This window comes from Rutilus rutilus (genome assembly GCF_951802725.1).
Source record: "Rutilus rutilus genome assembly, chromosome: 10".
Taxonomy (NCBI): domain Eukaryota; kingdom Metazoa; phylum Chordata; class Actinopteri; order Cypriniformes; family Leuciscidae; genus Rutilus; species Rutilus rutilus.
This window is the reverse complement of record NC_140215.1, coordinates 23,924,898-23,947,792: the sequence shown is the minus strand read 5'-3', so window position 1 is coordinate 23,947,792 and position 22,895 is coordinate 23,924,898. Positions and strand designations below refer to the sequence as shown.

The 22,895-nt window shown below is 38.1% G+C and overlaps 1 protein-coding gene across 13 annotated transcripts in view; it reads right to left on the bottom strand.

Annotated features, from left to right (window-relative positions):
- The window catches only part of abi2a (abl-interactor 2a), a 37,436-nt gene that overhangs the window by 13,871 nt on the left and 670 nt on the right, over positions 1-22,895 (bottom strand). For all 13 annotated transcript variants that reach the window (XM_084420973.1, XM_084420980.1, XM_084420974.1 and 10 more), the window contains exon 2: positions 2,316-2,483. In XM_084420973.1, the coding sequence (XP_084277099.1) occupies positions 2,316-2,483 (168 nt within the window). The remainder of the gene's footprint in view (positions 1-2,315; positions 2,484-22,895) is intronic.

Genomic DNA, 22,895 nt, shown 5'->3' with positions numbered 1-22,895 from the left:
TAAAGCGTGCGGTTGTGAGAGGCCTGAAATCTCTGTCGGCGGAGTACGGTTTCATGTCACACGACGATTCTGGGAGAGGATCGTGTCAAAAGCACTTCACGAGAAGAGCTGCATTAGATGTTGTGGTGCAGTTTTAATCGCTTTAGAGCCCATGCTGTTAACAGCTGTTAAATAAATAAAAATATGACGAAACACTGAGGGGGATAAGCCTCTGCTGCTGGCATCTCAAACACAGCTAAATGATTTTCAGCATTAAGTGACAGTGATATAGTAAATAGGGCTCGAGTCCAGAGCAGCAGCTGAGTCCACAGATGAGGGCAGTGGAGAGAAGACAGATCAGAGAAATGGAGACAAAAGAAAGCAAGCGTGAAAAGTGGATGAGAGAAATCATCCATGAGAAATGTACACTTTCCAAGTTTAGGATCTGGTTTGCATCCATTGCTGCTTAAACAGTGGACCCCGCAACTGTGCAGTGCTACCAAGTAAAAAAGTAAAGTTAATTTCGAGCCCTGTATATAAGTTTGATCACGCAATGCATTCTTGTTTTTAAAAACTCAAACTCCCTAACATTCACTCATATCTTTGGTAGGAACTAGGAACAAAACACTACAGCAGTCGCGCTGGAGCCCTGCAGTTACACGGTAGCTGAATTACAGTTCCATGCAGACTGTGGGTCTGTGGGATGATGTTTAATTACAGAATCAATGAGATCGACCGAAAACTGACTGGACACGGGTACTGTCTGATCAGCAAACCAAAGACAAACAAAAACAAGACAATCAAATGTGTGGTCATTCATGAAAACAATGTTTGATCAAAGCAATAGGCCACATTACAGTGATTTACCGTATGATTTGCACAACATGAAGCGGATTTACCACAGTCTAAAGATTTCTACACTTATTTTATTTTCAGAACCATTTATGATTCCATTTACGTTTTATAATTTCTCTTTTACCTAGTCTTGCGTAGCCAGACCTTCAGACTGACGGCAGAAGGTCTGGACTCTATCGCAGCTTTCATTGGCCAAGGACCGGCCAAGAGGACGGCTGACCGACATGTAAAGCAACCAATCACAGTTCGTTTTTTTCCGTGTCATGTTTAGGGCATGAAAATGTGAAGTCGATGCCCTACGATAACAAACCGATGTGCAGCTAATAAATGATAAATTCAAGAACGTTGTGCAAGTTTACTGCGACAATGGCACGGTGAACTTCAGATACTTTTGAAAATCCAGCGTTTAACTGATCCTGATAAGCGCTCATTGTCACAGTTGTAAACACTGCAGCTTTCTTCTTCCATGAGGGGGTTTGGCATCACGACGGATTTGTTTCCAGGTGGACTGTTAAAGAATGCAACACACACATATACTGGAACGCCTATAGAACTCAACCAATCAGATGACGACTTCTAAATTCCCAAAGTGTTTCCCATTATGTGTGCCTTATGCATCAGACGTTCAGCCAATAGTCCGTGGGCGTCTGAGGCTGAGACTACCCATTACCTAAACCAGGTAACAGTCATTTACTTCTCACCTCTTAGATCCTTCAGTCCTTCAGAGTGTGAGACTGTAAAGCCCTATTCGGATGCGATTAACTTTACAAGGGTAGATGGAGTAATGTAATTTTACCACAGGACGTCTGTCATATTAATGGACAATTCGCACGGGATAAGATATCTCAGTAAAACTAGCAGAAGTGGGAGGGGTAACTCGATTTGCGCATCGGCGTCACCTTCCTGTCGTCATGTGCGTATTACGTTGCTTCCTGATATCACGTGCGCAAACACATATAACCTATATTTATATATATAAAAGTTATGTTCGGTCGAACGATGTATTAATTAACTTCAGATTAGATTGTGTTGGTAAAAGGCACTTACCTAACGCTGAAAGATGTTTCGTGCCTCTAATAAGTGCTTTCGATCTTCTTTCTGATCTGATGAGTTTTGCCACAGACTTGTCCCAGCGTCTAGAACGCAACTGAATGCTTTTTCCAAGCGTCTACATACTTGAAAAACCGCGAAAAACTACTTTTAAACAGGAAATTACGAAATATTTACGTACATATTTACAGCGGGTCTATTCGCACGGGATTAGTATTACCTGAGGTCATTTTTCCAGACCTTTTTACTGAAGGTAAAAGTCCCTGTAATCTTTACTGACATTGTCCTTAATGATTACTGAGTTGGCACATTCGGACGGGACTAAAATCACAGAGAAGCTCTGGTAATGATTACTTTACCCCACCTCTCCATGTTAAACAAGTCCCGTCCGAAAAGGGCTAAAGAAGTGGTGTGGTGTATTGCTAGGTTACCTGAGAGATGTGGTTGATGGAGGATTCCATGCGGCGCAGCTGGGACGCCTGAATGTCGAGCATTTGGAGCACATTGTTGGCAAGCGTGTTGATCAGGTAGGCTACGCTGGCCAGGGACTGAGTGGTGTAGTTCTTGGTTTCTTCTAGAGCGACATGCTTGTCTGGAGACTGATGGAGAAACAAAATAGTAACAGTCAGTGTGCCATTAAATTTGTTCAGCCATTAAAACAGTTTTTAGAGTCAAACTGTGCCACTGGAGTACCTGGAGTGATTTGTGCTGGACAATTAGTCTGAAAGTCTTACTTCAGTGGATCTGTGACTGACTTCCACTAAATATTTGTAGCATGTCTCCATTCCTGTGGATTAACTTGAACTACGCTTTTGCTGAAGCTTTTCTTTTGAACAAATGAATGAATAAATGGCAGGAGCTGTTCTCAACATAGTTGTCCAAAAACCTGACAAAGCAAAATGGGACCTTGTAAGTCAGAATTAAGCCAAATCAAAAAAGAAAAACAAAGATTTGTTGAGCTGTAAGCACAATAAAGAGCTGCTTCATTGCTGACAAATGGTTTGCAAGTTTAATTTCTTACAATGGTTTCATTTATCTACCTCATCAGTGCTTTTTACAAAACCGTTTGATCAATTACATCAATTACGAATTTTGAATTTTACATTGATTTTCAGGTCTGTAAACAGTAATCTCCACCGTCAGACAAGGATTTATCAGTAATATTTCACTGGGACACAGTGTGAGTTGTATGTTACTAGGACTCATGCCCCAGTAAAAAGGGTCTAGCGACGCCCCTGGTGTGGAATGTCAGGATCTAAGCAGTTCTTCTGTGGCATCAAGCTGCACAGTCACATGACCCAGGCTTTGATCCCAAGCCTGACAGAGAGAAAGCGTACGTGAGTGTGTCTCTGAACACAATTCCTGTCTTTGTCCCAGGATGGTACCAGGAGGGAACAGTCACCACACATAACCAGACATATTTTTGACTGTGCTCTATATTATTGAGCACATATATGTAACAGACCACTCAACGAGAGACCACTGTGGAACCCAAACTACCCCAAACAAGCATACAATTATTAAGTTGACTAATAAAGAGTTTTCAGTGCCAGACAAGAGACGAGAGCAGTGTTGCTAATGCTTTTATTGATAGGTTAGCAGCAATATTAACCAGTTAGGCCTATTTCACAGTGTAAATTAATGCCATGCCAGCTACCATCGCTAATTTAAAGGGTTAGTTCACCCAAAAATTAAAATTCTGTCAGTAATTACTCACCCTCATGTTGTTCCAACCCCGTAAGACTTTCGTTCATCTTCGGAACACAAATTAAGATATTTTTGATGAAATCTGAGAGCTGTCTCACTCCTCCATAGACTTCTAGGTGACCGAAACTTGCTGGCCCAGAAAATGTATTGAAGAGATCGTTAATATAGTCCAAGTGACTACAGTGGCTCAATCTTACCCCCAATTTCCACCGGATGCGGAACGGCTGCGGAACGGCTCCGCTGCGTGACAGCTCCGTGTTCCGTCGTCCGTCAATACCCACCAGGTCCGGATTTGTTGCGGAACGGCTGCGGTCATGACTGACAGCTGAAGTCACGAGGACCCACGAGATCTCGCGAATTCACGTATGATCGCGCGATATAAGTGCTCAATTGCTGCAGAGCTCTCCGGCATCCGGCAAAAATAGAAGCTCTGCGTATCTGCTCCGGAGGGCTGCGGATCGCCGGAGTCGGAACGCAGCTGTACCGCATTCAGTGGAAATACACTCATTGACTTTAATGGAAACCTATTGACTCCGCCGCCGTGACGGAGCCGTAACGCAGCCGGTGGAAATTGGGGGTTAAGTTTATCAAGCGACGAGAATACTTTTTGTGCGCAAAAAACAACAAAAATAACAACTTTATTCCACTATTCATTTCCTTCTCTCTGGGCCTCGAGTTAGTTTACGTAGTGTTTTTGCGCAGCGCGTCTGTGTTACACGTCACCACGTAGGCTCACTATTGGCCGACGCTGGTCATGTGTGTGATGCGTGTGACGAACAACACAGACGCGCTGCGCAAAAACACTACGTGAAAAGACTCGAGGCCCAGAGAGAAGGAAATGAATAGTGGAATAAAGTCGTTATTTTTGTTGTTTTTGCATCAAAATGAGAAAATATCGGCCAACTAATCAGTCAAGCTAATAAATCAGTTTATCAGCAAAAAAAAAAACCTCCATCCACTCATAATCTTAAAGGGCTGTTCACGCAGAACACGGTTTCCCATTCCACTGTGCTACTTTTCCATTGTTTTTCAATGTAAAGAGCTAGATGGACATCTTTTACCGTCGCGCTCGTGTCTTTTGCAGCGTCTTGCGCATGACACGGCATTCTAAAAACGTGGCACTCAAGTTCAAAGTACAAAAACACGTCTCTAGACCTTGCACTGACGCAAAAAAAGCATTCTGTGTGAACCAGCCCTGATTTGAATCTCTTTTGCTGCACCACAGCAGAGCAGTTAACAAGCAGCCAAGCATGACACGAAAAATAAATCATTCATTCACATGGATTCACTTATTTTCATAAAGATTTGCACCACTGCATGCGTTTACTGCACTGAAACACTGCAGGCCCTGAAGAAGCTGTGGGCTTACAGTGGGCAGGCATAGGCCAGGAAGGCCCGTTCTCCCCCAGGACACACAACGACACACTGACACTAATATACAGACGCAGTGCGCTGACCCACGCTGATGACATCTGAGCAGAGGGAGCGGGGGAGGAGAGACCCTCCTACACAGAGCTGAACCTTCAAGACTATGAGAAGACGCATCTGGAGAGAAAACAAATTCTCTCATGTACCGCTCATGTAGAGACGCTCAGGTGGACAAAGAGACACAGAGGACAACTACTGAATATATTATCACACCTACACTTTTCAGTAGAGAGCCGGGAAACTCAATAAAAACACGCTGAAGATGCAGTAGGAACAAAAAGAGAAAAATCGAAATATCTCAGAACAAGTTCCAACTAAAACCATTTTTTCACCAAAGTTGGGTATAATTGTCAGGCTGGGAACCATAATGCCTATAAAAGAAATATAAATTATAATAAATAGTTTCCAAATCCCAGATATATTTGCAGTTCTCTCAATACAAATAGTTCTCGAAATCTAAGTTCTCCCCCCCACACACACACAAATAGCATTAGATGTCAATAACTTGGGCCTTCAGATGACAATCGCTCTGACTAGTTGTAGCATTATATGTGAATCTGGACGACTGGCAGACAGAAGTAAATGAGCATTTCCACACTGGGTAGTCGTTATGACATTCAGTTAGCATTAGCATGTGTGTTCTGTTTACTGGTCCCTGTGCGCAAGAATTAAGCTGCAGAAACACAGTTTCACTGTTTCCAGTAATTTGTGTAAATACTGTAGACTACACTATTTCTATGGTATATGGCACTTTAGATAAACAAAAGCACTGTCACTGTGTTTATAATTGTATTACCTTGAATGATTTGCAATTGCCTGAGGAGCAAATGATATAAAAAGTGATAGACATTACTTAAAAACAAATCTGTGCCCCCTGCACTGACGTGGGTCTGAAGGGCTGGTCTGGGAGAGGTGATGGTCGCTGCTCATTGTTTCAGCTGCTTTGATTTGAAGTGAACAGCACTGGAAAAGAGAGCAGGTACAACAGGAGTCATTTACTGCTCAGCCCACCAACAAAGTACATCTCTGTTTCAGTCGCACACAAATGGAGGCAGGGCTCGTGGGTAATTACACGGTAGTGTGCTCATTAATTTATGCTCACAGCACTGGCCACAGCAGAAGGACACTGATTTTTTCAGGGATGACTCAAATAATTACACTGAAAATGAACAGGTGGGTAGAACAAGAGATGCTGATGACACTTTTGTTCCTCATGGTAATGCACAGTGCTCAAAGCTCTTTTCACCTCATCTGAGACCTCTTTCAACAGCGAGAGCTTTTCAAACAGGGTGTCAGACTGCCGACGACATTACTGACTACGATTTCAGAAGCGTGACTGTAGCTCAGCGCAAATGAAAGCAATGAACCTTACAAATTAGCTGAAGCAATAATCACACTGTCAGAGGATCTCTCAAGTAGTGCTGTACAATTCAACTGAGCAAATCTCTTCATTCAAAGGGTTCTTTTCAATACAGCTTTCAACAAAACGCATTTCAGCAAGATGTGTGTCTAAGTGAATTATGTATATGTATATATATATATATATATATATATATATATATATATGGGTCAATGACGTGACGGGTCATTTTTTTGTCCAAAGGCCTTAATAATAATAAAAAAAACAAATATATAACATCCAAAGTATGTAAGGTAGTACAACTTGATCTCTTTTACTGAATCCAAAAGGTTTTAAAGCCCATGTTGCAGGTTAGAGTACCCAGTAAGCCAATGTATAGAAAAATAATGTAGGAACTAGATTTAAATATAAACATATACTTATAAAACGCTATTTAGGCTTCTGGAGTCGTTTTTGTGAGAAATTTTTACTTCCGCATTTGAAAATCGCTTAAACCGCCGAACCTGAAGTGACGTAACATGAGGTAGAGCGGTCAAAGTAAATCAACCAGCGAATAGGAAAGCAATGGATCGCAATGACAGCTCGGAAAGGGAATTGTAGCCTAAATGTTTACTCATATGATATAATTTATTTATAATTGATATATATGATGATATCATATAATTATTTATGAGCCTGATATGAAGCCAAGTGAGCAGGACAGGCCAGGGTTAGACAGAACAACGGTGAGTTGTGGTGTGAGGAGAACGGGGCGAGAGAACAGTGTTAGCTTATAGATGTATTCACGTTAGCCGACGATATGTATAACACTATGCTCAGATCACAATACTGTAGGCTACAGATTATTATCATCATGTATCAGGCAATAGCAAAGCTAGTACTTAGACCCTTACCTGCATGTGTTGTGTGTGTCAGCCATTAGGAGACAGTTTCCAGAGGAAGGGGGACTTTATAAAGGCTTTGAATTGACCCATTTGGTGACGATGAATAAAATAAATGATCACAATCACAACTGTCTTACTGTATAAAAACTTTATATGTAGAAACAGCCAACACAAACATTAAAGTCGGTTTGTACAGATTGAAAATGAATTATAGAACATAATATATTATATTTATAATAATAATAATAATAGTGTCGGCTGCAGACTAATAACAAACACATAAATGCATTACATTACAAGTTTATGTAGGATATGTTAATGAATTAAATTAAGACAAGGCGCATTTTGTAAAACAGATAAGTGATCTCTGACGGATCCGTGAGCGTCATGTTTCCCGCTGGCGGCCGAACCACATGCTGATGGCGGACCGTCACCGGGCGACCCGATGAAGGAGCTGGGACAGTGTGCACATATCGCCGGGATTATAATCATTCGGTCCACACTACCGCGTTTTTCAAAGCAGAAGCAGAAGTGAAGTCCCGTCTCTTACCCGGCACAAAACGCACACTGGCACGGAAGATTGCACCGTCCTTTTTCTTATTCGGAAACCTGTGGACTCGATGTCCTGACAGGCCATAATTCACAATCATTTACCACGACGATGATTCATTGAAATACAATAAGCACAGAAAACACACTGAATCATGACCGCTCCAACTGACTACCAACCAATCTCTGCACTAGCGCCGCGAACGCAGAGCCAAACGACTACCTCATGTGACGTCATATGACGCGATGGTGAAAAAAAGCGCTTTTTCAACACGGTCAAGGAAATGGTCACGTTTTCTATTAAATTTGTGCCCTTATGTCTTGCAAAACAATTTTTAATCCTGCATTTACTTTTCATATGGTATTTTCATACAAGGTTATATTAATAAAAAAAATAAAAAAAAACCTGCAACATGGGCTTTAAGTATATTTTACTACATATAAAAGGTATTTTAAAGATTTTGAAGTGTCAAAATGTCATTCGGTAAAACCGATATAGTAAATATTTAACCCTCATGTGGTGTTCGAAACCCTATAACACCTGTGGTGTTCCCGGTCAAAAATGACAGGCCCATAAAAAAAAGCTTATAAATCACTCATTATACCATATTTTCACACAATCTTGGATTCAATCTTTTTGTCAACATGTTCTCTTTCAATTAGGACTGGTTTTATATTTTGATTTGCATCTGAATAATCATAGGCCTCATTTATTTGAGAGTAGGCATTTCATTTTTTGAGTAATTTTTTTTTTTAATTTTTGAATAATTTTGGAAATATTAAATAAAATCTGAAGAAAATTGGTATTGTTGATCACACTAGTCTACTCTAATGTTTCACCAGGAATTTTGTTTTGAAACTTTTGTTTTGTAAAAAATATGGCACATAGTCACACTTGTGGTGTTCCCGGTCAAAAATGACCGGCCTATAAAAAATAGCTTATAAATCACTCATTATACCATATTTTCACCCAATCTTGGATTCAATCTTTTTGTCAACTTGTTCTCTTTCAATTAGGACTGGTTTTATATTTCTGTTTGCATCTGATTAATCATGGGCCTCATTTATCTGAGAGTAGGCATCTCATTTTTTGAGTAAAAAACAAATAATTTATGAGTAAATTTGGAAATATGAAAAAAAAATATGAAAAAAATGGCTACTGTTGATCACACTAGTCTACTCTAATATTTCACCAGGAATTTTGTTTTGAAACTTTTGTTTTGTAAAAAATATGGCACATAGTCACACTTGTGGTGTTCCCGGTCAAAAATGACCGGCCTATAAAAAATAGCTTATAAATCACTCATTATACCATATTTTCACCCAATCTTGGATTCAATCTTTTTGTCCACTTGTTCTCTTTCAATTAGGACTGGTTTTATATTTATATTTGCATCTGATTATTCATAGGCCTCATTTATTTGATAGTAGGCATCTAATTTTTTGAGTAAAAAAAACATTTTTGAATAATTTTGGAAAAATTAAATAAAATCTGAAGAAAATTGGCACTGTTGATCACACTAGTCTACTTTAATGTTTCACAAGGAATTTTGTTTTGAAAAACTTTTATTTTGTACAAAATGGCACAGAGTTACTCTTGTGGTGTTCCACTGGGCCATTGAGGGCCATTGTTTCAGTTGGCCATTGAAAGTGAATGGGAGAGACATGTGTTAGAAGTCCATGAGGAATATCTTTAGATCTGAGTGATGGATTATGGTGAGTTTGGGCTCTTTTTAATCTTAACAATCTCATGTAAATAATGATGTGCCATTTTCCACAATTTATGCATGCTTCATTGAGTTATGAGTTAAAACGCGACATAAGTGCTAGGCTACATCTATATTCAAGGCTCTGTGTGCGCCTGTTGGGGTTTGTGTGTTACAACTCCATTAGGAATATCTTTAGATCTGAGTGATGGATTATGCTGAGTTTGGGCTGTTTTTAATCATGATAGTCTGCTGAAAATAATGATGTACAGTTTTCTACGATCTGTGCATGCTTTGTGAAGTTATGAGCGAAAACCAAACGTGAGTGCTTCATGAGTATATACTTGGCTAGATGCGTCTGTGGTATTTTCTGTGTTAGAACGCCATGAGGAATATCTTTAGATCTGATTGATGGAATATATTGAGTTTGGGCTCTTTTTAATCGTGAGCTCCTGCTGTAAATAACGATGTGCCATTTTTCATGATCGATGTATGTTTCATGAAGATACGAGTAAAAAGGCCAAGTCTAAGCTACCTTGATTGGCTACGTGAGTCTGTGCGTCTGTGGTATTTTTTTGTGTTAGAACTCCATGAGGAATATCTTTAGTTCTGAGTGATGGATTATGTTGAGTATGGACTCATTTTAATTGTAAGCATCTGCTGTAAATAATGATGTGTCATTTTCCACAATCGGAGCATGTTTCATGAAGTTACGAGCAGAAATGTGTCTAAAATTCAGAATCCATACATGGTTTACACATGGGTCTCTTGAAGGGCTTCTTTTAGAAAAACTTAGCTCAAGTTTAGTAAAAAGCCTGAAACAATTATGCTTGTTGTATTCTACTCATTGAGACCTTTCAAATGACATATGACACAGGACTATCTGAGCTGTATGATGTACTTGACATATTGCTGAATGTAATACAAAAAAGTAGTTTATAAATTATGATTTTTTCTTCTTCTAATTATCAGCAAATAACTCGGCACTACTTAGGAGTTTATCAAATTGGCTACATTCATTGTAAATTTCAGACTCTAAGCTTTCAAATGACACCTATTTTAAGTTGATCAAGGTAATAGTTTTGAAAAATATTATGATTATTTATTTCGCAGCTAGGTGGCGCTTGCAGGGGGAACACTCAGTTTTAGAGTGATAACTCAGCAGTCGTTAGGAGTTGATCAAAGTGATTAGATGCATTAAAAAGCTGAGATTCTAAGCTTTAAAATGATACATATTCTGTGTTGTTCCATTCATTGGATGCATTGGTCTCTCCCATTCACTTTCAATGGCCCATTGAAACAATGGCCCACAATGGCCCTCAATGGCCCAGTGGAACACCACAAGTGTAACTCTGTGCCATATTGTACAAAATAAAAGTTTTTCAAAACAAAATTCCTGGTGAAAAATTAAAGTAGACTAGTGTGATCAACAGTGCCAATTTTCTTCAGATTTTATTTAAAATTTCCAAAATTATTCAAAAATAATGTTTTTTTTACTAAAAAAATTAGATGCCTACTCTCAAATAAATGAGGCCTACGATTAATCAGATGCAAATAGAAATATAAAACCAGTCCTAATTGAAAGAGAACAAGTTGACAAAAAGATTGAATCCAATATTGGGTGATAATATAGCATAACAAGTGATTTATAAGCTATTTTGTGTAGGCTCGTCATTTTCGACCGGGAACACCACAAGTGTGACTCTGTGTCATCTTGTACAAAATAAAAGCATTTCAAAAGAAATTTCCTGGTTAAACATTAAAGTAGACTAGTGTGATCAACAGTGCAATTTATTTTCATATTTTTCTCAATATTGCCAAAATTATTAACAAATAATGCTTTTTTCACTCAAAAACTGAGGTGCATAAGCTCGGATAAATGACTCCTACAATTAAACTGTTTGAAAATTGAATACAAAACCAGTCCTAATTGAAAGAAAACAAGTTGATAAAAAGATTGAATCCAATTTTTGGGGATAATATAGCATAACGAGGGATTTATAAGCTATTTTGTGTAGGCCTGTCATTTTTGACCGCGAACACCATAGGTGTAACAAGGTGAAAAAAACAACACAAAAAAAGTAAAAAAAAAAAAAAAAAAAATTGGACAAATTGTTATAGCCTCTGTGAACAAAGTCACTAAGTTTCAGTTCAATGCGATAACATTAACTAGTATTTTCAGGAAAAAGAAAATCTTCTCCAGTCAAAAATGACATGAACACCACATGAGGGTTAAATGGAATAATATTGTTTTTAATCACTAAAGGAACTACAATAATACAAATATAAAGCAGATAAGGCTCTCTTTTTTTACATTTCCCCTTTTCTCCTTTCCCTGTGCAATGTTTTACTTGAATATGTTGGAGTGTTTAGAGTAGTCCAATAAATGATTACATTTATGAGATCAGTGATAATTTTATTTAATATTTCTTCTGTGGTACACACTATATACACACTCTCTCAATATCAATGTCAAATCAGTTTTTAACTTTCAAATCAGTGGTTAAACCGAATGACTTTCTTGGTGACACATTTTTTCCATCTTGTAAAAAAATGACAAAAAACAGTGTTAATTGACTGTACAAACCACAAAATCTTATTGTTAACACCTAGGTAAACTAAAAAATGGTTTCAAATATAGTTATATCTCCATTCTATTTTTTTGACACTTTTAAAAACCTTATTCGTCAATGACCCCCTCACACTGCATCCACCCACTGCTTTTTATATATTGCTACCAGCCATTCAAAAATGTATATTGGTCAGCTGGAAATCAGTGCTCAATAGTGTACCTATATATACCAATAGTGTATATATTAAATTAAATCTATTAAAAAGATAACAGTTTATATAACTGCTTCAGCTTGACTACATGAATTGTGAGTTTGAAAGCAGCACCCACAACACTGATGCGTAGTCATGTGAACGTGCAGTTGAGGATGTATTATCACAGATGTGGAAGACTAAACTGAGACTCAAAGCAGCCCACACCGTCTCTCCTCCTACACACACAGACTCATCTCTCTTTCATCTTCACCAGCATACGAATGCAGAACTGGCCAAATTAATATAAGCATCTGTCTCCCAGCACGATGTTCTCTCGGTATTGCAAGAGAATTATGGTTCACGTCACTATAACTGCTGCCTGTCAGTATATCAGCCACATACAAGACTAGAGCCGGTAATGATGACAAACTCACACAGAGAGAGAGAAGCAGCAACCAAATGTGGAAAGCAAGTGTGTGGCTTCAGCGGAGTTTATAGGTGATCGGTGTCATTTTTAAATGACTGTTATTGTTATACCAAGCATGAGTTCAGAGACAGAAGAGACATGAACGGCACATGGATTTAAATATATGTACAGTACTACAGGTTATGTTTGGTATATGGTTTCAATGCCTCAAATGTGAATAGCCATCTGAGTGCAATTACTGCATCTGTTGTCAGGGAAACAAAGATTTAATGAACCCAACATTAAGCACAGATAACAAACCTGACAGCAGACAGACTGGCCATGCTGAAAGTAAAGGATATATGGCACTGCACACACACGCACCATTTTCAATAAATGTATTTAAGAAATAAAAACTAGGGATGAACAATAGACATTTTAACAAAACCAATAATTTTGTATGTGTACCCTACCATTAAAAAGAGTTTTGTGTTTAAGGATTTAAATGTTTCTGATTTAAAATAACTGTTTTGAATATATTTTAAAATGTAATTTATTCCTGTGATGGTAAAGCTGAATTTTCAGCATGTCTTCAGTGTCACATGATCCTTCAGAAATCATTCTAATATGTAGAGATGGAACCGGCCGATTTTCCACACGCTATCAGTAACCGGCCGGTCAGTCTCACGTCTTACCGATTTCGAGCCAATCCATTTTGTTGCCAGCGGCACACGCAATAACGTCAGCTGCACGTTCTCGCTCTCTTCTCTCCGACGGCGAAGTGACACAGACCCGTCTCCTCTAACTCACTGTTATATTTGCTCCAGTTAAATACTGCTTGTGTTGCACATTATTTGAGTAATTCCCGCAGGTTTCGTGCTCACACCACTGATCTATATAAGTGGCGCTCATAAGCCGCCTCATAGGGCACTCAAGCAGCTTGTGAGTTGCAAGTACCAAAATGAGTGGCTTGCTGTATTGTTAAACACAGTTTTGAACCAAATTAGTTAGTTAGAATTAATAATTATACCGCAAGATGTGTAACAGTATCTTGGATCCGTGCATAAGCTCTTAAAGAGACAGCAGTCTAATATTCCTGCTGCTGTCTGTCATGTTAATCAAAGAACATGAGACAAAGAAAATCACTCTCTGCTCTTGACAGAATAACTTTTGTAACTTTAATTGTAAGCATCGGTATTTAATTTTTACAATGAAGACTAACCAGTGCTATTTAACATTGGATAACTTTAATTTCTGTAGTACCTGAATATACTGCATACCAAGCTGAAAAACTTAAAGCTGTGTTTATTTCATATCTCTTTAGTCTATTGCATTTATTTGTGCTGTTGTTTGAAATTAGTATATTTGTTATTTTATTACTTTTCTTTGTCTTTTTACTTTTTTTTTTTATGAAAATAAAATTTTGCATCAAAGAAAAGTTGATTTTTGTTTGTATATGCTATCAATTGTTACCCTGGAAATCCAGAGTTCGCGCGAGAGCACAAGCTGAATTCACTCAGTGAGTTTACTCTGGCGTCAAGTAATGATGCTCATTAAATATGCCCTTGTATCCGAGCTGCACCAATCACATCGGGTTATCTGATATAGGCGGGCCAGAGGCGAGCTAAACAGATGACGACAGCGAAGTCATTAGTAAACATTGCAAGATGGCTATGGATGAACACCAGTTGTTTGAAACGGCTTTGGCCGCTACAATGAACGAGTTAGACTTGGCTTTTTATCTAAAAGAGGAACAGAAGACGGTGCTCGAATCGTTCCTTTGCAAGAAGGGCGTTTTTGCTGTTCTGCCGACCGGATACGGCAAGAGTCTATTCTACCAGTTAGCTCCACTGGTAGCTAAGCGTATGGGGCTTGTTGTGATTGGTCGTAGTGTTATCCAATTGCGTGCAGTGAGATTTTCAAATGCATGCTTGGTGCCGCCCCTCGAGCTGACCGATTTTCATTAGTCGATGCCAGACCATTAATCTTTCAGATTTAGGCCTGGATTTCCAGGCTAATCAATTGTAGGTCTTTGAAAGGAAATCAGAATCGGCAGGTCACACTTGATTGATTTTGATTAATAGAAAGTTCAAAAGAACAGCACTTATTTGAAACCTCAGTGAATTATTTTCAGATAGAAATTTACTGACCCCAAACTTTTGGAATTCAAAATGACTACATAAATAAAATACATTGAAAATGGGATAGTTCACCCAAAAATTAAAATTGTAATTACTTACTCACCCTAAAGTTGTTACAAACCTGTATACATTTCTTTTTCCGTTGTATCTCGTAGTCTCGTTGATCACAAAAGATAAGAACACAGAAGATATTTTAAAGAATGTCGGTAACCAAACAGTTGACGGCACTGGCACCCATTGACTTCCATTGTATTTTTTTCCCCATACTATGGAAGTCAATTCTCAATTTATCCAGAATCGTGTGGCTCTAGCGTATGCTGTATAACAGGTCACGAATCAAACAGCTGTATCAAACAAAAATATCTTATATTTCTCACTGTTAGATTGTGCTCTATAAATAGTTTGACTTGACTGTGGACTCTTACAAACTCCCTCCATCCCCCTCTCTTTCTCTCCTTCTTAACATCTCTGTCAGTTTCTTTCTGTGTGTATGTGGGTCTTGCTCTCTTAGCCAGTGTTTTGCCTGCCTGTTCCTGACACTCTGACCTAGTTGGTTGTCTGGTTTCTCTGGCCTGAGGAGAGGGCAGCACTGCACCATGAAGCTGGAGGACAATTCACAAAGAAACGCCTGCTTTCACATCTCACTAAATTCACGAGAGGGGTGAGGGACAGAGTGTGGAGGAGAAGGACGAGACAGTAAGGCCTGACTGCTGAGTCTGGATGCAAAAATCTCCTAATATGCTGTAATCGCTCTCAGATGGTGAATTAATGCACAGTGAAATGTGAAACATGGGCCTCGCTGTCCTTTTTCCAAATGGCAACATACATCTGGTTTAGGGCTGCAACAACTAATCGATAAAATCGATAATAATCGATTATGAAAATCGTTGTCAACGAATGTCATTGTCGATTAGTTGGTCTGCTCACGTCACGGGGAGCGTTACTGATGACGTCACTTTCATGACAACGCAGTCACGCGAAATGGCAGAGAGTAATCGGAGAGAAACATCAGCACGGCAAGCAAAAACTGTATATTCTCATTATATGAAGATGTGAAAATGGGATAGTCTAGTTTAATTCAATGCTACTGTGTAAACAGCTTTGTTTACTAACTTCGGGACAGTCACACTAACGTTAGATCTATTTTGTATCGAGCATCAGGTTGCGCAATCAGTTCGCTCGCAACATAAGTGATGGATTAAAATAGTGCTACCGCAGAAATAGGTTAAATTAAATGGTGTTTACAAAGTGAAGCACTAAATATAAAGGCAGTTAATAACAGCAGCAGTAAAATATTGTTTTTTAGTCACTGTAGTCAGTGGTTTTCAGCGAATGCTTGTGCAGTAATACATCATTTTTCCTGTACTTTTAATCAAGCCTGTTGTCAGCTGCGTACCTCCATTCCGCTCTCTTTTTATAGCATTTGTCTACTATGTAAGGGATAATCCCGCTTATTACATGGCTACCCACCAAATAAATCAATAATTTTACACAAAATATTGATTTAAAAAGGAGTTTCTTGATTTAAAAATGATTGTATTGCTTCCGCTAAGAAAATAGTCCGTTCCGTCTCTACGGTTAGAATCCTGTGTCCATAGCAACGCTCTGTTTTTCTGGTGTGTTATACTTCGCAGCGGTCTGTTATCAAGAAATAACAGATCGCATTCTACATTGGAATTCAAAATCTGCTGCTTAATATCTTATTACAAACATGTTTGTGTCCTAATTTCATAATGTGAAGTTTAAATGAGCAGCGCAACTCAATATTTTGTTTTGTTTATTTATATTTTGGATATTTAAAGAAGTTTTACTGTTTAAAAACTGGACAAACTTTTGTGTTTGGGGTTTAAAATGTAAAAATTTAAGATTATATTAGTAAAACTCAATGTGTGGCTTTTGCACTTTTTAAAGTACACTTTTACACATAAATACCCTGATTTAGGGTTTTATTTAGTTATAAACAAAAATCAAATTGAATTTTAAAAAAACCTATCCGATTAATCGATTAATCGAAAAAACAATCGTCCGATTAATCGATTATCAAAATAATCGTTAGTTGCAGCCCTAATCTGGTTCACACTCTAAATGTCTCCATGCCATTAATGATGCAATCAAGATGACTAAGCACTAAAAAGCATGTCTGAGAAGCCATAAAAAAAAAAAAACTATGATAAACAAATTACTCTAGTATGTGATTACTGCTAAAACAATCCAGTGTGAATTATAATTTGCTCAGATAATTACTTAAATAACAACCAAAGTGAAGCAGCATTACTTAAAAAAATAAATAAATGAATAATTCAGACTTCGAAACACACAGCATGAAGACGTCACAGCCAAAAAGAAAATAGCCACGACAGGCTCAGGGTGTTTAGGGGCCCAAAATAAAGTCTTGTGTGAAAAAAAGCACTTTAATATTCAGTGTTGCTCAATATAGAGCTCAGATATATTGAGCAACACTGTGAATATTACAGTGATTTTTTCGTACAATATATTGTAAGCATATGGGCCAGTATTCAACATTTGTTTTAAATTTGTGTATCAATCTTAGATATTTAATTATTTGTGCCCATTTCTTCTGTTTTTACATTTAAATGACCTTTGCCATCTAACACTAATATAAAGTTAATCTTTAAAACGTTACTGATTTTATAATACTGTTAAAAGTAATCTTTAGCTAATCTCAAAAATGAATACTAATACTGTATAAATGTTGTGATGCCTAAAATCAAATACATTTATTTTGTGGGAAAACAGTGACGCATTGAAATTTTGGCCGCTGAAAATATTTGGCCATTATATAGAGTACCGTCAAAATGACAACTGGTAGGTGCATTAGTCAAACCTGTTGACTTTAGCAATCTTTGTTGAATAGACCTTTCAGCTTGAATGCCACGAAAAACACACAAAACACATCTAAAAATGGGAAAAAGCTTTGAGATTGACTGTACAAATAGATTTGACAAGAAATCTGAGGTAGGCTATATTTTTACAGACTGCTGAAAGCTACAGAACAGAGAAGCCAATGCATCACGGCAATTCATAGAAACAACTGGATTCCTGGCAGCAAAACGTCATCATCATCATTGTAGTCATCATTTTGTGTCAATCTGTTGAATATTGGGGTAAAATCATACCCTAGCCTATATAAATAAAATGTATTGTTATTGTGTTGACAACTCATCAATTCAATCATCAACACTGACAAAAACTATACAAGCTTTAGGGCTGGACGATATGCCAACCTATATTGTATTTATATAAAGCGTTCACAGGCTTTATGTATTTTCCCGGCGTCGAAATCAGGCACATATAAAGTCAGGACATGGGAGACATGAAGCCTGGCTGTATGTCAATATCCATGGATCACTGGATCTTTGGTTTAAACTGATAATCTTTGTGTTTTCACAGTTTCCCCTATTAAATCCAGTCACGCAGCAGCTCTTTTGCCACTCAGTCCGGCTGAAGGGCGTGTTCCGGCGGGAAAGTGACGTCAATGTATCCTCTTTAATGATCGGATGAATATTATCCCATATATAACATATGGACAGATTTGATACAGTCTGGCCCCCAACAGCGCACACAGACACACAAACAATACAAGGAGAAGAAAGTAAGCAGAGCGACAAGCAAATATTTGTTCTCCAATTAAGTAGTCTTAGAGTTTGCCCTCACAGAAAAGAGTCCTGGTGCCAGGAGATGAAGAAACCAACTGCCATCCTGTCCATAAAAGGAGAAGCATACTTCACGAAGACTCACACTGACATCGACTTGACAAACTTTCCTTTGGGATAATGTCCTGGTCAGAGTACAGAGTACAGCCAGTGCACTTCAACACATACAAACCCATTCTTTGAATAATAACAAATCAATCACACACTCGGAGAAGATAAACCCGGGGGTTCATTTACAGAGAGTTTTAACTTGTCCGTCCCCTCTAGAGTGAGCATGGGCTGATATTAAAGGGTGCTCTGATCAAGATATTTGGAGACGATCACCGATTGTTGATCACAGGAGTCACATTAATTCAGGGCCTGAAATTCATTTTTTTTAAATGGGGGAAATCCCCGCTTCTGGTGACTTTTGTGGGGGGATTTTTTTCTCTTTTGGGTCTAGGGGGGGCAGCAGCAGGATCATTAGGCTGCTGTCACTTTAAGACTGAATGCACGGATCCAATAGAATGTTACACATTCATTTTCTTTTTTAACCGTTTACGTTCACTTAAGACAAAACCAACTATGTTTACGTGTATACTCAAAACGGTGATTTAGTACATACATCTGTGTGTATTTTGACCATTTAAGGGCAATTTATTGCAATTTGGTACTCGCAAGCTGTTTGTGAGGTGGCTTTATGTGTTCATGTTTTGAATGTGCATGAGCGCACCATTTTTAGGGAGAGCAGTTTAAACACCAGCAAGACATGGTGCTACTAAATCATGTGCGACCAACTGAGAAAGTTGGTAGCACCAGTGCAACCAGTGGAAAAGTAGTCGTGTGAGCGAGTAACCCAGTCTGCTTCGAAGCATCATTTTTGGAAGCAAGGGGCCTAATTTACCTTTAAGCAGGTATTGGCTTCCTTTGCCCTTGTCTTCATATATACTGTGAAAGATTCAAGAATGCGGTGTTGAAGCACTGTGCTCTTTAGCCCAATGAATCAAAACCTAAATCTGATGATTTCCTCCCCATAAATAAATTCTGTCATTTGCTAACCCTTCTCCTTTAGGGGAATATAAAAAACTGCTATTTTTCAAGCGCCTTCTCAACTTGGAAAAGAAACCCAAAGAGAAGTGTGTTACATTATCTCCATGGCTGCCATTAAAACAAACATTTTGGAAGGGCGTCCCCACCTTCCAAGATTCCATTAGGATTCAGAGTGGGCCATTGAGCCAGCTCACATCATACAAACATGGATCCAATTAAAAAAATGGGACTCTTAATATCACAAGAGATAATCGAAACAAGCTGGAACAACCTGGAATGGATACGACACCCCACCACAAATAACTTAGGCCTAAATACATAAAAATTTGCCGACATGCCTTTTATCTTTCTATGATGATCCAAGTACTGAAACTTCACACTTCAGCCAACGGCTGATGTTCACAGACACGCAGGCCCAGAAACCTTCATTGAGGGAATGAAATCAAGCATATTAGATTTGTCTAATAAAGATAAGCAACTGATGTGATGTAGCCAAACAATCTGACATCTCTTTAATTAACCAAGCTAATAATCTGTACAAGCACGTAACCCTGACTCCTTTTTCACTCCTATCCTTCTCTCTCCAGCTCTGGTACAAAACCTATGAGCTACCTAGGACAGCATTTTCAGGCATCATAGGCTTGTTCCCAATGCAAACTAATCTGAAAGGTAAGAGTAACACTCGTTACAAAGACGTATGTTCAATGCTCAAGTTCAATTTACATCTACTTCACTCTAATCTTTAAGTCAAAAGTGTGTTACATTATCTCCATGGCTGCCATTAAAACAAACATTTTGGAAGGGCGTCCCCACCTTCCAAGATTCCATTAGGATTCAGAGTGGGCCATTGAGCCAGCTCACATCATACAAACATGGATCCAATTAAAAATGGGACTCTTAATATCGCAAGAGATAATCGAAACAAGATGGAACAACCTGGAACATCATAGTGATTAGGGTTGGGTACCGAAACCCGGTTCCAATAGGGAACCGGTTCCGACGTAAACGGTAGTAACGAGACCGAATAAGAACGAAACTTTCGGTGCCTGACTTTTTTTTACCGCCCCCTATAAAACATCTCGCGGCACGAATGTTTTAATATTGTGTCCAGTTTGGACACGGACACGAACGAACACACACACACAGGTATTATTTTTTTTATAAAGTGTGTGCGGTTTCATTTTCTTAAGTACCGGTTCAAGAACCGTTTAAGAACCGGAACCGTTTAAAAAATACAGAGTAGGTACTGGTATCGGATAAAACCCAACCAATACCCAACCCTAATAGTGATGAACATCATAACATGGAACATACATGAACATGGAACATCATACGTCACTCGCACACGGAGAACCTCTAATATGACTACACGAAGATGGCATAAAATATGCTTTTGAAACCAAGGGCAAGATCAGACAAATAAAAAAGTGACTTGTTGCCTGTTCTAATAGGCAGCATTAGGATCACTCCCAACACGAAGGCAGCTAGGACTAAATCATGCTGCTTTGTTTATCCAAATTCAAAGACACAACTGCGTATATTGTTTAAAAAGAAGCCAGTTCCAGAATGCTCTTAGTGGAAAGCCCTTTTTAACTTTCTATTCATCAAATGCAAATGTATCCCATTTTTCACTAAAATATTAAGCAGCACAAAAGTTTCTTGAGCAGCAAATTAGAATGATTTCTGAAGGATAATGTGACTGAAGACTGGCCTAATGATGCTGAAAATTCAGCTTTACCATCACAGAAATAAATGACATTTTAAAATAGGCTAGGCTATATGTGGCCTTTGAGAGATTAAAACATTAAAATATATTACACAACCCAAATTATAAACTGCAGAATAAATTGACTTTTACGTAATATCTGTATACAGTTTTATATCTACATATAGTTTTATGCTTTTATTAGAGGATGACATCATTAGCTTAGCAACATGCTAACAACAAACACTGAAATCAGTTAGTAGTCTAGTCTCTCTAGTGTGTTTTGTTTGTGGACTGTGGAATTGCTCCAAATGGTCACTTATGACGTGGCATTTCAGTTAGGCTTATGAGTTAAGTTACTCATGTAGATGGTCACTGATCACTAATAACCATTTCAAGTCTATAATATCCAAAAGCACAGTCAGTTTATAAGATCAGAAAGTAAAATGGAAAATACAACAGAAGGTCCATTAAAACGGCCTTCAGGAACACTACCCTCGTTTCATTCACGTCTCTGTTCTAAAAGCCAAGAAACTAAATATTTAAAACTGGGCCTCGCTACTAAGAAAATATTGCCATGAACTGCTTAGTGATGTATCAGTACTGAGAATCACAAAAAAACTGCTTTAGGTTATCGAGCACAAGTGGCAAACAGCTTCAGGAATGTATTGCAGATGAAGAAAAGATGAAACATTTTCAGCACCAGACTAGCCCTTTAAACACATCTTGAAGTCTTTAGATTTAACAAGTCTTCTGTCATATTTGAACAGTAGAAAATGGACTTTCCTAAGCAAATAAACTGATTACAATGCAATTTTATCAAGGTGTGTACAACCAAAATACCGTATTAACCAAAATTTTACACTCACACAAAGCAATTTATAAAAGAATCTAAACATAATGACCATATTCATTTTATTAATGACTTTTTTCTTCACTTCAGTGGCTAGATATGACATTTTCCCCTAATATTTTCAGGGTTACCTGGTCTCTATGTGAGAAAATATGATTTCCAGTGCAGTCCACTGTTTGTTACAGTGTTTACCTTCTTATTATTTATGTTTTTAACCATTTCTGACTTTGTGAAAAATACTATAATGATTACAGAATCGAGGTTGACATCTAAGTATGTTTAATTTACGGGTTTATTTTTATTAGTTAACATTTTTTCATATTGATTGATTTTCAAATGACTTGTCTAATTTAGTAAATGTTATGTCAAATTAAATAAAAAATACAGCATGTGTTCTCTACCATTTTTAAAGGAAATAGTGTGATATATAAATCAGCCGTCGGTAACCCTGCTAAAATATCGGCCCACAAAACAAAATCCATAATGGTCGACGACCGGAACTGACCCTAAACAGCACTGTCCTAAAACATGACACTACGTCAATGACATTGTTACAGCAACATTTATGCACCGATCCAGATTTGTGCCCATAAATAATAAGAATCTCAAGAATGTATCATCAATTGTGTTCAAGCCCAATTCAAATCCCTGAGGTAATGACTCATTGAGGCTTAACGCTGACTTTTTTTCTTTCAGAAATCAGAGTTAAAGAAACCTATGGCATAAATTACATCAGTATGGAACCATCCAATAAGCATCTAGCAGTCTGTCAGATTCCTCCTCCACTTGTTAGTACTGTTGCT